Raw genomic sequence first — 15144 nt, forward strand, 5'->3', positions numbered from 1 at the left:
GATCGACTCCGGTGACGATCCTGATAGAGAGATTTGAGTGAGCAGGTCTGCGAAGGTGTTCTGGGGACAGACAAACTATTTAAGGCACGGTTCATCAAACTAAGATATAAATAGATGTTTTTATATAAAGAATTCAAAATGTATTTTTGCAGGCTACACAAAGATCTTTTTGTTTCTTTAAAAATATTTAAATTGAAATTAAATTGAGTTTGTTATGAATTGGGCAAATACATTTTTGCATGTCTTCATTAATTAGTTGATTTATATTTAATTTCACCAGAGCTGTAGCCCCAAATTCTAACAATCACTGAGGACTGCTGCCAATTCTTTTATCACATAGGTGCCACAATGGTGGAATAGTCAGTGCTGTCACCACACAACACGAAGGTCCGGGGTTTGACTCCACACAAGTACACACTTTGCACTTCTTGAGTTAGCATGTGTGGGTTCTCTCTAGCTTCCTCCCACACTCCACGACATCCACATTAAGTAATTTTTTTTCTAAACTGGCCCCAGGTATGAATGTTATCATGAAAAGTTATCTGTCTTTGGATGTTGACCCTGATTGGCTGTGCTGCCCAGTGGCAGTTGTGCCCCATGACCCTGAATTAGATAAGCGAATTGGAACTGGGTATAGAAGAGCTCAGTGGAAAGACTTTTAAATAAAATACCTTTCTTACCATTCTTTCTCTTTCTAGTTCACATGAGCCAAGGTGTGAATTGCTAGGTATGTGAACTTAAACAACCTGCACTCACCATCAGCTGTTACAACTGAAGAAGCCTTTCAGGTGAGAGCTGAAATGTTTTTAAGGACCTGAACAGAAGTCCAGCTGCTTTCAACTCAAGCACTTTTGATTACCTAAACTGGGAGACTGCTGTGCTGACTTACACAAAGTATGTGCAAGTGTATGTGTATGTCAGCACAGCACAGCACAGCACCATGCTATGTGGATTCAATAAAAAAAAGAAGCAGCATAAACGGTCACTTTAGAGCACCAGAACTAGATGCTTCTGCATATGTATGTTTCTGTTTTCATTTGCTGCTCAGGTCTGTTGTAGTTTTATTTAACTAACCAATCTGCAGACTAGTTAGTTAAACTAATCCATACATAAGCTGAATGTTAGTTTTCATTTCAAATCACGCTCATAATACATGTTATATCTGCAAAAATTAAAAGAAAAAAAATAGTATTTTTATCTATAAACAGTGTAGCTCTAACCCTCTAGGTGGATTCCACCCATTTTCAGTGTAATTCTTAATTATCTTCATAGGAACAAACTGTCTTGTCTGTTTTGCACTCTTTGACAAACACTCCAACTTTAGATTCCTGCCTAAACTAAAAGACTGCTTTTAAAATGTGTTCATTTAGGCACGGCAGCTTTTCCCCTTTCTGTTTGTGGCGACCTGCCATGTTATGTGCAAACTCACTGAGGGTCGTATTGAAATTCAGTCTTCGTGTACTAGTCAGGATTTTAATCTGTATTTTTAGACAGAGCAAAATGCTTTTTGATGGCAGTCTGATGGATTTCAGGCCAAAACTGGAATCAGATAAATCTGTAGTAGAGATGGCACGATACCACTTTTTTATGTCAGATACCGATACCGATATCATAAATTTGGATATCGGCCAATACCGATATGAATCCGATATAGTGTGTTTTTTAATAAATAAATCTGTTTTTTAATATCTCGCTGCTTTTTGTATAAGTTCAAACTCAAGTTTTAAAAAAAAAACACTAAAGCTATTCTGTTATACCTGTATGCCAAAAAATACACTGCACCCAAAATATTTCATAGTTCAGCAATACTGATCAATCTAATAAATTTAAATCTACTCCATCCTCCCTATTCTGGTATTTTAAAGAGTAAGCAACCTAACTAATAGGGTTGCAAACTCCCAGCAAAAAAAAAAAAATAGGGAACCACCCTCCACCTTATGATGCTTAATCAACGTAATCAACTTTAATTTGATGCAGTGTGAAAAAAATGCACAGAAATAAATTATTTTTCAAGAATAATTAAATAGATTCAACATCTTTCTTCAACAGAACTGCAGAATTCACAGATGGTACCTTCCCAAAGGAAAAAGTAGTATAGCTTACTAGGGTATATTAGACTTAATGGTTACTATATACAGTAATGGACTTATATTTTACATCAGATTAAAACTTTGGGTGTAAGATTCAGATAATTAATTATTAAAAGCTGGACATTTTAAATAAGAATAAGAAAAAAAGGTACGTCTTAGTTCCCCCTTTTCCCTGTTCATGCCCTATCGGTCCCCCCTGGCTAAACTTTGCTAGATCCGCCCCTGCACAGTTACCAGCCATCAGCTACATAGAAAAAGATCCTGGTGTAGAAAGTAATATTAAATAAATTCTAACAACAGATTATCAAGCTTAAACGTGCTGCTGTTGTTCAGCCGCTGGTTTCCTCTTTCTGGCGCAAAGTGGGCAATGTCTTGATGCATTCTCAAAAAGGAAAATAAATCTCCAAAAGTTGATTCTGTTCATCTGGACGTAGCGTTTTCTGGGAGAAACGTTTTGTCACTCATCCAAGTGACTTCTTCAGTCTCAGCTGACTGCAGGTTTCCCCAATCTTATAAACAGTTAAGGGTACATCTTTCGCCATCTTACAATGCTGTGATTGCAGCCATTCCCCAACTCTCTGTGAATGGTACTCATGGCCATTGATCAGTGGTCTTTGATCAGTGGGTTTTGGTCAGTGGTTGTTGATCAATGGTCATGAGAATTTGCATAATTATGATTAAGGAACTGACCTCACAGCCCATTGTTCCTTCATTGGGCTGGTTTCAGTCATTATGCAAATGTACTGTTTATAAGATTGGGGAAACCTGCAGTCAGCTGAGACTGAAGAAGTCACTTGGATGAGTGACGAAACGTTTCTCCCAGAAAACGCTACGTCCAGATGAACAGAATCAACTTTTGGAGAAGTGGGCAATAAACAAACAAGAGAGACGGACTCACGACAGAAAAGCTGATCAGCTGATCATTGATCAGTTTCACGATTGAAGTAGCAGCAGGAGAGGGAGGGAGAGAGAGGCAGTCGCTCCATATATCGGTTGTTAAGCTAAACGCTGGAATGCTTTACAAACATTCAGAGATGAACTTACACACTTGCTTTACTTCTCTCTGGGATAACTTTCTCGGAGCTGAAATGTAGCGAGGCTCCAAATACTCAACCAGACCGGGACAGGTCTCGCATGCCACAGCCGCTCTATCACGTGATGCATACTGCTCCGGGTTATGGGCCGAGTTACGCCGTGTCGCAAGTTTTGTGAGGTGCTTTTTTGATATTTAATGGATCGGATTACATTTTTTATGTCTCTCCGATATCCAATCCAGTAATTTAGGTCAGTATCTGACCGATAGGTAATATCAGATCGGTCCATCTCTAATCTGTAGTGCAAATGGAATGAGACGTACACACTTAAAACTATGAAAGAGCGCTGGTCAGGCTAACCTGTGAGATTTGGATAATCTGGAGGTTGATAAATATTAAAGGTATTTAAGGTCCACCTGAGGTTCCCTTGACTGCCACAGCATCAGTCATCACTCCTCACATGATGTTCAAGTCTTCCTACCTACGGTGTTTATCTGCTCTGAGGACACTGAGACTGATTTTAAGTGTTTTGAGGTGCAACCTGCTACACAGTGGATGAATAAAGATAGATGAGATTAATCATGACTCTGCTGTTATGAAACAGCTTAAAGGTATTAAGATCACACACACACACACACACACACACACACACATAAAACCTGACTCAAAGCATTTGATTTTAGGATAAGTAATAGTTTCAATCACTCAGCAAGATTGTGTCATGTATGTTAACATACCTTCCATGGTGAAAAATCACAGTGACGTAAAGTTGCATGTCCCACTAAATAATGCAAAACTAGAAAATGATGCAGCAAATACACCAGTGATGTGTAAACCAGTGAAAGAAATTAAAAACATTCTTACAAATGACAATTACACACTAAAGAGACTCAGACTGCTGACTAATGTGCTTGTTTTCCTTTATGCTTTATTACTGTCCAAGGAAATGTTTATTGCATGCTTTTTGTGCATTTTATTGAGACATGTGCACACTGTTCCCACAGGAGACATCTTTAAACTGGGTTAAAGTCACATGAAATAATAACATGTAGCAGCACATCAGAGAGTCTGTCGTCACATAAATCTGATTTCATGTCGTTAAACCAGTCAAACAGGGTGATGACTTAAACCTACTGCACAAAAACACAGTTCACCCCCCTCGCTGATAATACTCTCCTCCGGATCACACCTGATTAGGTTGCACGCAGATCTGAACACCTGGCGTTACAGCATGCCTCAAAATCTCCTTTGTCCTCAAATCATGGGACACTGGTGATGAACTGCAGCAGGGCTAAAAGATATATATTTTTCATAACCAGAGCTTTTCTTTCAGCTAAGTTGCCTCATTAAAGAGATGTGGGGAAAGGGTTTATTCTTCCTTACATTAACTGTTCGTTCTTCTTTAACAGAATAATAAATATTAGATCATGCGAATTTAATCAAAATCATTTAAACTCTTGCAGTGATTGAAAACTTGGTGGACTTCATGTAAGAGGCTTCTGTCTGACAGAAGGCAAGTCTTCAAATTTTTTCAATGCGTCAATGCTGTATTAGTGTACTGAACATTTCAAACTGATCCAGTTATAGCAATCCTTATTTAAGGATTATGATGAAAGTGACTTGTATGGATTGTGTGCCCTTGTTTGTTTGAATTGTAGGGGCAGCAGGACTGTGACGGCCTGCTGGCATCACTCTGACCGAAGGGTTAATATGGGTTAACTAACTCCTGAGCGGAACTAGCAGCATGCTGCACGCAGGGAGCAGTACAGTGAAGAGCGTGGGGCTGTGCTTGTGTGTTTGCCCTTTCAGTGTTTCCTGGTTTGTCTGGTCGGACGTGGGGGGGCTCTGAGCTGCAGGCACGGTGCTGGGTGGGAGCGTTGTGCGGCTGGCGCACATGTTGTAGAGGTTTCCAGAAAACTCTGTCTTCCTGGACTCTTGTCTTAGAGACTCCCAAACCGCTGCTGCTTCTCCAGGACAGCCGGCCAGAGCTGAGTTGGCACAAACGTGAAATGCATTCCAGGACCTTGAAAGAACCAGGACAGGAAGAGAGGTTAGCATCTCCAACACATAACATAAATAATAACCCAGTAAAGTAATGAGATTACTACAGCGCTGATAAGTAGCTGACTTCCTGTGGTTTATCACTTCTCTGGTGTCCTGCAGGACCCTCTGACATCACTTTTGGGTCACAGACTTAAGACAGCTCATTTTCTGGTAATTCGAAGGAGACCTATGTTTACTTCCAGCTTCATATGTTTATTCTTAAGGCCTTTGCACACAGCGCATTGTTAAAAAAAAAAACTATTTCACTCACTGGGCCCACGTCCTCATTTTAGGTTTGACAGTGTTTTTAGTAGGTACAAGTGAATGCTTGGACATGAATTGAGCTGCGGTTTGGGGAAGGCCTTGAAGGGGACTGGCGATGGCTCCCGGGCCAGGCAGATCCCCATGCACCATCTTTCTGAAGCAGGTTTGTGTGACGTGTACACACTGTAAATATATTTTTGTGAAGCATTTTTCCTCAAAAATGCACCACTAAGCAACTGAGTATATCAAGCACTGATGAGCTGGCCCTGATGTTTCTAAACAAAAATCGTAACAAACTGAGATTCAGCCGATTCTCATGAGAAGGCTGCTTTCATACATATTTATTAGGGGTGCAACGATACACAAAATTCACGGTTCGGTTCGGTTCGATACTTTGGTGTCACGGTTCGATATTTTTTCGATACAAAAAAAATGTTCATGCCTTTTTATTAATTTGTCATTTATTAAATTTTCACGGCACATTCTGCACCACATCTCTGTGCGTTCATCATTTGTTTGAAGCCAGCTCACCTCCTGCAACCACTTTTCCGAGAATACGCGCTTCTTTTGTGGTTCGGACTCCTTCTGACATTTCTTTGGAGGTGGAGGAACATCACAGTAATTGCTTAAAGGAGCTTCTTCGACATCTTTAAGAGTTCTAAACAAATGTCTGTCCTCCTCCTGAAAATCTTATGTATGCAAACACGCGTTGCAACTTCTTATCTTGTGCGCGTTTTTATTTTGACAGCGAATGCGCACCTGCGGACCACTTATGTGCAGCCCTGGTTATTTAGCTCGTCATATTGCAGCCACAGAAATTCTTTTGTCCATGAAACCATAAAGCTGCACTTTCTTTTTGCCTTATAGTGTGATTTGTCATAACTTTTCCATTTTGTCACTTCTTCACCCTGACCTGTCTTATTTGGCTCAGCAGAACTAAAATATATATCCTGCTGCTTTTACACAGGCACTCACATGACGCTCAGCGATTCTCTGCGCGATCAACCTCTCACATGTTTAAGCTGCGGGAGATTTCACTTGTCATGTTTGCATAGTAAGCTAACGATTGATAAGACGATGTCAGAGGAATTGGTGCGCAAATTATCATCACTCACCAATCAGTGCTGTCGCTCTCTATACACAGTTCACGCGATTGCAAAGTGAAAGCAAAAAACAAGCGCAAATTCAAACGCGATTTCAGTATGTCACATATTGACAGTGGCCGATGCCAATGACATAATTACCCAGCTACATTTCCGAAAGAATGCAAAAGCATTGACATATATTTTTCCTTCCTACGATAGGCCGACGGGCAGGGCAGAGATAGATTTTGGTAGCCCGACTGGAAAAAAGCCCCAGGACGTCGGGCTAGCGATTTTGCGAGCCCTGTATCTGATTGAGGAATCACTCATCTTTGGAAAAGAGAGTTTATTATGGAGAAATGTCTCTTTCCAAAATAAAAGCTATACTATACGCTTCTTCTGGGCTATATTCTCAGCAGCATATTAAACATATCAGGTCCCCATAAGGAGAATCATGTGCTAACGGCTGTCTAAATGACTCGGGTAAAGTTTGTAGCATGCGTGCTTGTTTTTGTCTTTGCACTAGGATGATGTCGGAGTAAATGTGCAGTCATATTGGTTGTGTTCCCACTAGTGCTGTCAGCGTTAATCTGAAATGACGTTAACATCACAACACGGCAAATCTTCGTTAACGAGCTACCGCGGATCGCCTCATGAGTGGGGCTGGAAGACGTCAACACATTAACGAGCTAACTGCGCTAACACACTAGTTCCCACCAATTGAGCATTGCTGGCACATCCAACATACTGTTTTACTTTTGTCCATGACGCGCTTACCTTCAGGGTCATACCTCACATGAAAACCAAAATAGTTCCAAACGCTAGATCTGAATGAGGGTGGGGGAGGTTCAATTTGCCATGTTGCAACTAGCCTAGCTTCTGTCTCGCTAGTTTGCCCTACGCTCAGTGAATCTGCGTTCGACTACTCCGCCTAGGCTGCACTGTCGAGCGCAGATCCACTGAGCGCTCAACACAGACAGCACCGTCAGAAGGAAAGTTGATAAAATAAATAAAAAATGTTGTATTGTTCGATACATATGCGTACCGAACCGAAAGCACTGTATCGAACGGTTCAATATCGATACGAGTATCGTTGCACCCCTAATATTTATGGATGTCAATGAGGCAGTTTGAGCTGTTGTTGGAGGACTTGTAACAACTTCTGAGGATGCAGAGAGCCAGTTGACCCAGAGCAGCAACTAGCAGTGTGTCTGAGGTAAACCAGTATTATCTTACCAATTCCAGATCACTGGCATTTTAACTTACAAGCTCACTGGTTGCCAGATGCAGTGGCCTGATTGGTCAGATCTGTTTATCTGGAACTGAAAAACTAAATTTGATTCATAAATTCATCCTGCGATAACATGTTTGGTGTGCATTAAAAACAGGTGAGTCCAAAAAATATTTTGAAAGGACAAAGAAACACAACCCTTCAGCTCTTGATCTGTGACCTCAGTGAACACTTTCCCAAAGGGTCTGTGGTTTCAGTCACTAGTTTCAAGTCTCATTAACATAACATTAAAAAAAGACTACAAAGCAGGGCTTTGCTATGTTTTGGAATGGAAAGTTTCTGGTGATGGTGTTATAAAAACTGATCAGAGCAACTTCAAGACAGATTAACAGTCGTACCGTGCACTGACAGACTGACACACACAAACACACACCTGCAGATGGCATCGATGTCCTGTGTGCTCTGCTCTTTTTGTGTGTCCACTAAACTGTCCCCGAGTGTGAGTAAACACTGAGCAAAGCGCTTGTAGATGGAACCACATGAAACAGGGATTGCGGCGCTGAGACACACGGGGACCAAGCCTGCTGGAGAGGGAAAGACAAGACACAAATATTTGAACACTACAAAAAGATCATTTTATCTAAAGAAGGTCGATGCTCTTTCTCACAGTTGAGCACTAAAGACATATAAAACACTCCTTTTTTCAGTGCAGAAGAAATGAATGCATACATGAGGAGACTGTGAATACAGTGTTACTAAACTAAAAGGTTATGATGGGAGAAAAATAAAACCACTAGATTGTTGAGGATTTGAATACAATGTTTGTATGCTCATAGTTGTGATCCATCAGGTTCTTAGATGGATCAAACAGATACAGAAATATGTTGTATTCCATTCATCTGGAGGGATTATACACCCTCAGAGCCAAATTCCATGTAGCACTATAAAGCCATGTATAAGCTGTATGGTTGCTTCGGTCAGTCCACATATAACATGTCATATAAAACATGTCCTTATGTAGTTTGAGTTTTCACTGAAACCTTCCTGAAAAGCTGAGACACAAGGTCTGACTGGAGCACTGATTTGGGAGTAAATCTGTACTGCAAGATCGCTTTCAGTTTGTCGTTGGCCTCGAACACATTCGTTTGCCAGCAGACCTGATGAGCTGTTCCAGGGTCAGCCCTAAAACCATAAACATCAATCTGATGCTAAACCAGCCTTCATTTTTCTGGCTCCAGGCTTTCCACAGAAATTTGGATGCTCTCTTTCTAATGTACTGCATGTGACTGAGTGCAGTTTGTCTAATTTCTGCCTTTGTGGTTCAGAACTACTGTTGGCTCTGGACAAGCTGCTTACACAGGGTCTAAAGAACACTGATCATATTTTATATATCACTGAATATTGAATTAAAGAACAGAGCTTAAACAGCAATCCCAAAGGAGATCTGGCTGTCTGTATACATTTGACCAGAGGATATAAAACAAGAGTTAAATATGCATTGCAAAAACAAACCGCTTGTCTAAAAAATTAGCTCAGAAATTGGTGACATCTCAGACATTTTTGCCTTTTGTCCACACGCCACTTGGAACTTTTGTGATTCAATCAGTCTAAGACGACCTTGTTTCTGCCTAATGCCAGTGCACGTTATTAGCTGCATCATTAAAGCCCTGATGTTTTGCTTTTGCTTCTCTGTGTTCTTTCTTTGCAGATGTTTTTTAATAGCTGTCTCTGCAAAAATGTAATGAATTCCTGTTGCGAAATTTCCATGTAACTTGGTAGATTTTTCCACAAATGAGCTTCATTCATAAAATGCGGTTGCACTCCTCACCACCACTGGCAGTCACGGCTGATTGCATTATGTTTCCAGGTTGTTGGAAAGTGTTCTCATGAGCACAATGTCTCCAGGGATTTTCTTCGTGTTTTCCACAAATGTTCAGTTGAACTCGAGGATGAACTGATTACATTTCTGCACTCAAAGGTCAAAGACATTGTGATCTCAATAAATATGTTGCTTTGTCATAACTCAGTAGCTCCGATTAAGACAGAATTTTACACAAATGACAAATGGAGATAAAATGATGATGTTGTGACTTTTATATGCAGAAGGATAAAGGTCGTGTTCACTGCAATGCCTTAATTTTCTGCAGAAACATCCTTCTGGCAATTATTCAAGGGCATTATGTAGCTATGTTAAAAAGTCAACCCCAAAAACCTTTATAATGTTAGGACAGCCTAGGTGGAAGCAGAATTCGCATTATTTACTATTAATAAAAACATTATATAAAGATAATAACATAAAATATAAAATAATATATAATAAATATATTTAATATAACTTATACAATAATAAATATTACCACAAGCATCTTACAGGGTGCCCGAGCTTCTTCTGAAACTGATTATTTTCTTCTGCATCAACTTATTTACCCTTTTTTAAAACTTTGTGAGAAATCCAGCCACAGATACTCTGAACAAATATAAAAGTAGCAAAAAAATTGAGCACAAAATGAAAAAGTGGTTAATCAGTAAATCATTTTGGCTGTACCTTTATGAACTTCTGAGTAGTTTGATTTGTGATTTTAAAAAAAACCCAACATATTTTGTGTGTTCTTTATGTTATATATGCTCAAATCTACATAATTCAAATACTGAATAACATTAATACTAATATAATAAATGTAGCAAAGTAAAAAACACAATATATTCTTCAGTCTGCTCTGAAGACTATTTATTTAACCTTGACTCGAAACTCACATGGTTTCCTGATTCTGTAAGATTCTGTAACTGAAGAGTGTAATTGATATCCTGCATTGCACTGGTATCTATTTTATTCTATTTTATTGTTTCCTTTTTTTTAATCAATGTGTGCTTGGAAAAAAGATTTTAATCTGAAAGATATTACAGTAAAGTAAAGGTTAGATAAAATTTAATATGTGTTGTAGCAGAAATATAACGTGGTATGAAAAGAAGGCTCCAATTTGTCCTCAGCTAAATCTACTTAGTTTCCTTCCATTGGTGTTCACACTCAAATACACAATGTTGTACACCTTTCTGCATGCACACACACACACACAAACACACAAACAGCCTGGGGAGCATTTCATTAAGGTAAGCGCATTTGTAAAGCCTTTCTCATTAATATCAGAACAAGCTGAAGGGAACATCCATTATAAGCCATCTGAACTTCTCTGGACCTTTTCTGACAAATCTGAAAGAGCAAAAAAAATTGTATATCCGTATACAGATGCAGGACAAAATTGGGGCAGTGAAGAGCACACTCAACACTTACAAAGTTTTCCCACAAGACTGGATTGCACACAAACACATACAACACGGTCACACTACAACTGGAGAGTACGGCAAGTTCCTTACTGAGGCAGAGGGCGATGGGCAGCAGCACCGTCGAGCTACCTGGATGGGACTTCATTGTTTGGCTCAGAAGTCCCGTGGAGCCGAGTACCACCCCCGAGCAAGAGGCTCTGATGTGAAGCTCCCACTTGACGTAAATCCAAAAAGTGCAAAATTTCTGGCCTAAAATGTGATTTTTCCGACCGTCCGTGGGGAATTTATCAGATGGCAAAAGTGCAGCAATGCACGGAGGCACAACCCAGCTGGATTAACAGTGAAAGGGACCAATGCATCACAGAGAGTAAGAGGATGTTGTGCCTGTGTGTATGTGTATGTGTGTGTGTGCACTGGGAAGGCTTGGAGCAACAGACCAATGAGAGCATCACATCATAGCACAGTGGATTAGAGTGTTCTCATTTCCGGTTTTCAGTATTTGGAACACTTGTTTGAAACCCAGATATATGATCTTATAATGATTTTGCTGTTCACACTTGTGTGACACCTACCTGTTGCAAAAATCTGTTTTAACCATTGAACAGAGTTTGTAAGTGAACAGTGAAACAAACCATTATTAAAGGTGTCAGGAGGCAGGAGGATTTTTTTGTGCACAGATGGATGACATCCCAGTGAGGATAACACAGTCAGGCTCACCTGGGAGTCCAATGTGGTTCCACAGCGCCTTCTGGGAATAGCCTCAGTCCACGAGAGAATTCATCCGCTTTTTGGGTTATGACAATAAGAGACGAAGACAGAACTGTTAAACTGTTGAAAATGGGTGATTGTGATCTTTACTCCTTGACTTCCTTGCGATTCCATCTTACGTCCCCCTCCTCACCCTCCCAGATGGCTCACACTCTGTGCATTAGTATAAGTCCTGGTTGACATCTGCATACCGACACAGGAGGAATAGGAACCCATTGTTAATCTGCGGCTTAGAACAACCATCGACTGCAGAGTAATCTGTCTGTGTCCCAAGCTGCTGCCCTGAATCGATACATCACTGGAGCTACTTTGGCAAAAAGTCTTCCTGGAAACATCTGCATTAGCTCATCAAATTCATCTCTTTGCAATGCCATATTGCAGATGTGTAACATTTACGGTGCCATGAAAAAGATGTCATTCACATCTATCAGTTGGGAAAGGTTTCAAAGTCATTTCTGAGGCTTTGGGACTCCAGAGCTATTATCTACAAATGGAGAAAACTTCAAACTGTGATAAACCTTCCCAGGAGGGGCCACTGTTACCAAAGAAGCGCTTCAATAACTCTTCCAAAAAGTCTCGAAAGAACCCACATTTGCCCAAAAACATCTTTGTGATCCCCAAGATTTTTGGGAAAACATTCTTTGCACTGACGAGACAAAAGTTTGCCTTTTTGGAAGGTTTGAGTTACTGTTACATGTGGCATAAAACTAACACAGCATTTCTTAAAAAGAAAATCGTACCAAGTCAAACATGGTGGTGGTCAAAAGTTAGTCTGGGCCTGCTTTGCTGCTTCAGGATAAATAAAGAAATCATGAAGAGGGCAGATACTTTTTCACTGCACTGTAAACTGGGTGAACTTATCTAGACTTTTTTGCTATTCTAAAAAAAAGAAATTCCATTGTTTATATATAGCCAAACAATGGATGTATTCACAGTAACATCACCCACTGGTTAGTGAAGTACAATTGTGAATCCTTAAGTTGAGGACTTTTGCTGTCCTGATGTTATCAAACTGGAAATTATTGGGGGGGGGGGGGGGGTTCCTTCAACCTCCTTTTTGGCTCTAACCGGGACAGCAGATTTAAAAGTAAACATAATCCCATTTTATGTAAGATGCAAAACTAGCAACTGAAAACGTGAAGTTAGGAAAGAGGCTCACAGATTAAAGGATCTGAAGGACTGTTTTACCCCTAAAATTGTATTCAGTCTTATTTTTTTGTAAGCACAGGAGTCGCCCTCTGTTGGCCAAAGACTGCATGCTTTGAAGAACTTTGGCTTCATTTTTGAGATTTGGAAGTGATGTCCATGTTTCACATGCTTTGTGATTGTCCAAATAAAGGACTTTATATTATTCAGTCTTCAGGGTTTCTATAGGCAGGACCAATCAAATAAGACTTAACTTAAATTATTTCTGCATGTTGATGGGAGTCAATGGCTGTATCCCAATTCAGGGTCTGCAGCCTTATGGGGCGCATTTTAAGGCCGATCATGTCACAGCGATGCGACGAAGGTTGTCCCAATTCAAGGGCTGCTCGAAATGCGGCCCTCAAATGCGTCCTTCATTTCCCTGAATTTTAAGGATGTATTTTAGGATTGTAGACTTCGTGGCCCAACATATCCCAGAATGCATAGCGCGGCGGTGGGTGTGGATAATTTTGCCGGAAAAAAACAGCGGATGAGGGGCGCCTGAAGACTAAACTTTAAGTAAGTACTGAATATTATGTCACTTATTTATGTGCAAATGTTTAATAACGAAGAACATTAAAACATTACTGTTGGCCACATGTCGGACAATGCTGTATGAAACGTTTCCAGCTGTTTGTATGATAGTTGCTAGGCAACCTGGGCAGCGCGACGGAGGCTAGACAGTCCCATTTTACAAGCCTTGCACATCCGGCCTTAGCGGTCTTTGAGTACGCGGCCCTTGTGGACCGTTAAGGCTGCGTACTTTAAGGCTGCAGACCCTGAATTGGGATACAGCCAATGTCGGGAGTTTCCCTGTGCTCAGGGTCCTAATATGCCACACCCCTGAACGGCTGCAGTTTATCCTGATGCTATATTTAAATGTTTGGACCTTATGTTTAAATTAAAACCAATCCACACTGAAAACAACTTTTGTTGTGAGATTCTCCTCAAAGAGGACTCCTGCTGACAACTTTTGTGAAGTGCTGCGCTGACCGTTTTCCTCCTCCTCTTCTTCATTGCTCACTTACTTAGCTCAGAGCCGTGATCCATGCACGGTTACTTTGCTGTTGCGAAACTGTCCTGTTTGCCTCACGCAGGACACCCAGCTTGTTGCGTGATGATTCCACCAGCGTTTTCCTGGACAGCTCTGCAGAGAGCTGCGATTTGCTTTGTCATGAGCAGTTGAGACGATGGTTGCAGAAGATTCCAGATATAATATTTCTTATTCGATTTGTTTTAAAAGGACAATGTAGTTTTTCCTTATTCTTTTAATACAGGAAGTCAAAGCTTTAAAGTGTCACAAAGTATTTAAACACAATCTGATGAATAGAAGCTCAATATAAAATGTCAAAAGAATTATTAAAATAATTAAATATTATTCGGTAATTATTATTATCAAAAAGTACGTTCCTAAAGGAAACTGAAAGCCTAATTAATAGTGTAGAAAATGTTTCAAGCATTTCAATTTACAAGTAAAACAATATACACAAGATGTGAATATTGATATACATGTAGCACACTAAGTATTCACACTAAAAACAAAATATGCAGTAGCAGCATTAGTAGGATATGACGGAGTTTTTAAATGGCAATTCTGCATACTGTCAGCTGTCCAAGGATGACCCCCCTGATCGAGACTCACACACTGAAAGATAAAGGTGGATTATTATATAGCTATAGGAAATTGCAAAAGGATGTCATGCAACTTTTTTTCTATAAATCTAACATTGCTTCCTTAATTTTTTTAGATCATGACCAGCAAAACTATAAACTTTGACCTGGATTACTTATAATAAAGGCACCCTTTCTGACACACTTCAAAGATTTTCCATGTTTATATACAGAAAGTCTTATTTCAGTGGATTTCAGAATCACATGTTGCTTTCATTGTTGTACCTAAACAATGAAACCTGCCTTGAAAAGATGTCATTTGGCCTGATTGCAGTGGTAACAGCCATCAAGAAGGAAGATAGAGTTGTGTAAGTTTGATTGACAGCATTGGATTAAGGCCTTACGCAACACTGTAGGGAGTAGAAAAGATAAATCCAGATGAGATTAGGATCTGGATCCTCGCTCTTTCCAATGCTCTCTCTCCATCCATTCATCCATCGCTACCCCTTTCTCTGTTTCACATTAATACATTAGGTGTTCAAAAATTACCCATT

General features: G+C 40.0%; 1 protein-coding gene across 1 annotated transcript; it reads right to left on the reverse strand.

Annotated features, from left to right (window-relative positions):
* Positions 1-4040: 4040 nt before the first annotated feature.
* On the reverse strand, positions 4041-11339 carry nrn1lb (neuritin 1-like b). The gene is made up of 3 exons (XM_006780044.3): positions 11117-11339; positions 8178-8328; positions 4041-5147 (listed from the first exon to the last, which is right to left on the reverse strand). Exons 1-3 carry the CDS (start codon positions 11169-11171, stop codon positions 4844-4846), a joined length of 510 nt encoding a protein of 169 aa, XP_006780107.1. The 5' UTR covers positions 11172-11339; the 3' UTR covers positions 4041-4843.
* Positions 11340-15144: the final 3805 nt, after the last annotated feature.

Source organism: Neolamprologus brichardi, chromosome 1 (genome assembly GCF_056152115.1).
Source record: "Neolamprologus brichardi isolate AB-2024 chromosome 1, ASM5615211v1, whole genome shotgun sequence".
Lineage (NCBI taxonomy): Eukaryota > Metazoa > Chordata > Actinopteri > Cichliformes > Cichlidae > Neolamprologus > Neolamprologus brichardi.

What these genes read in the sequence shown, in the direction of transcription:
- nrn1lb (XM_006780044.3), bottom strand. Translation starts at nt 11,171, where the DNA reads ATGAAGTCCCATCCAGGTAGCTCGACGGTGCTGCTGCCCATCGCCCTC. An exon ending in GCCCATCGCCCTCTGCCTCA is followed by an intron (nt 8,329 to 11,116) that starts GTAAGGAACTTG and finishes TTCCCTCTCCAG; the next exon opens with CAGGCTTGGTCCCCGTGTGT. An exon ending in GACATCGATGCCATCTGCAG is followed by an intron (nt 5,148 to 8,177) that starts GTGTGTGTTTGT and finishes GGTTCTTTCAAG; the next exon opens with GTCCTGGAATGCATTTCACG.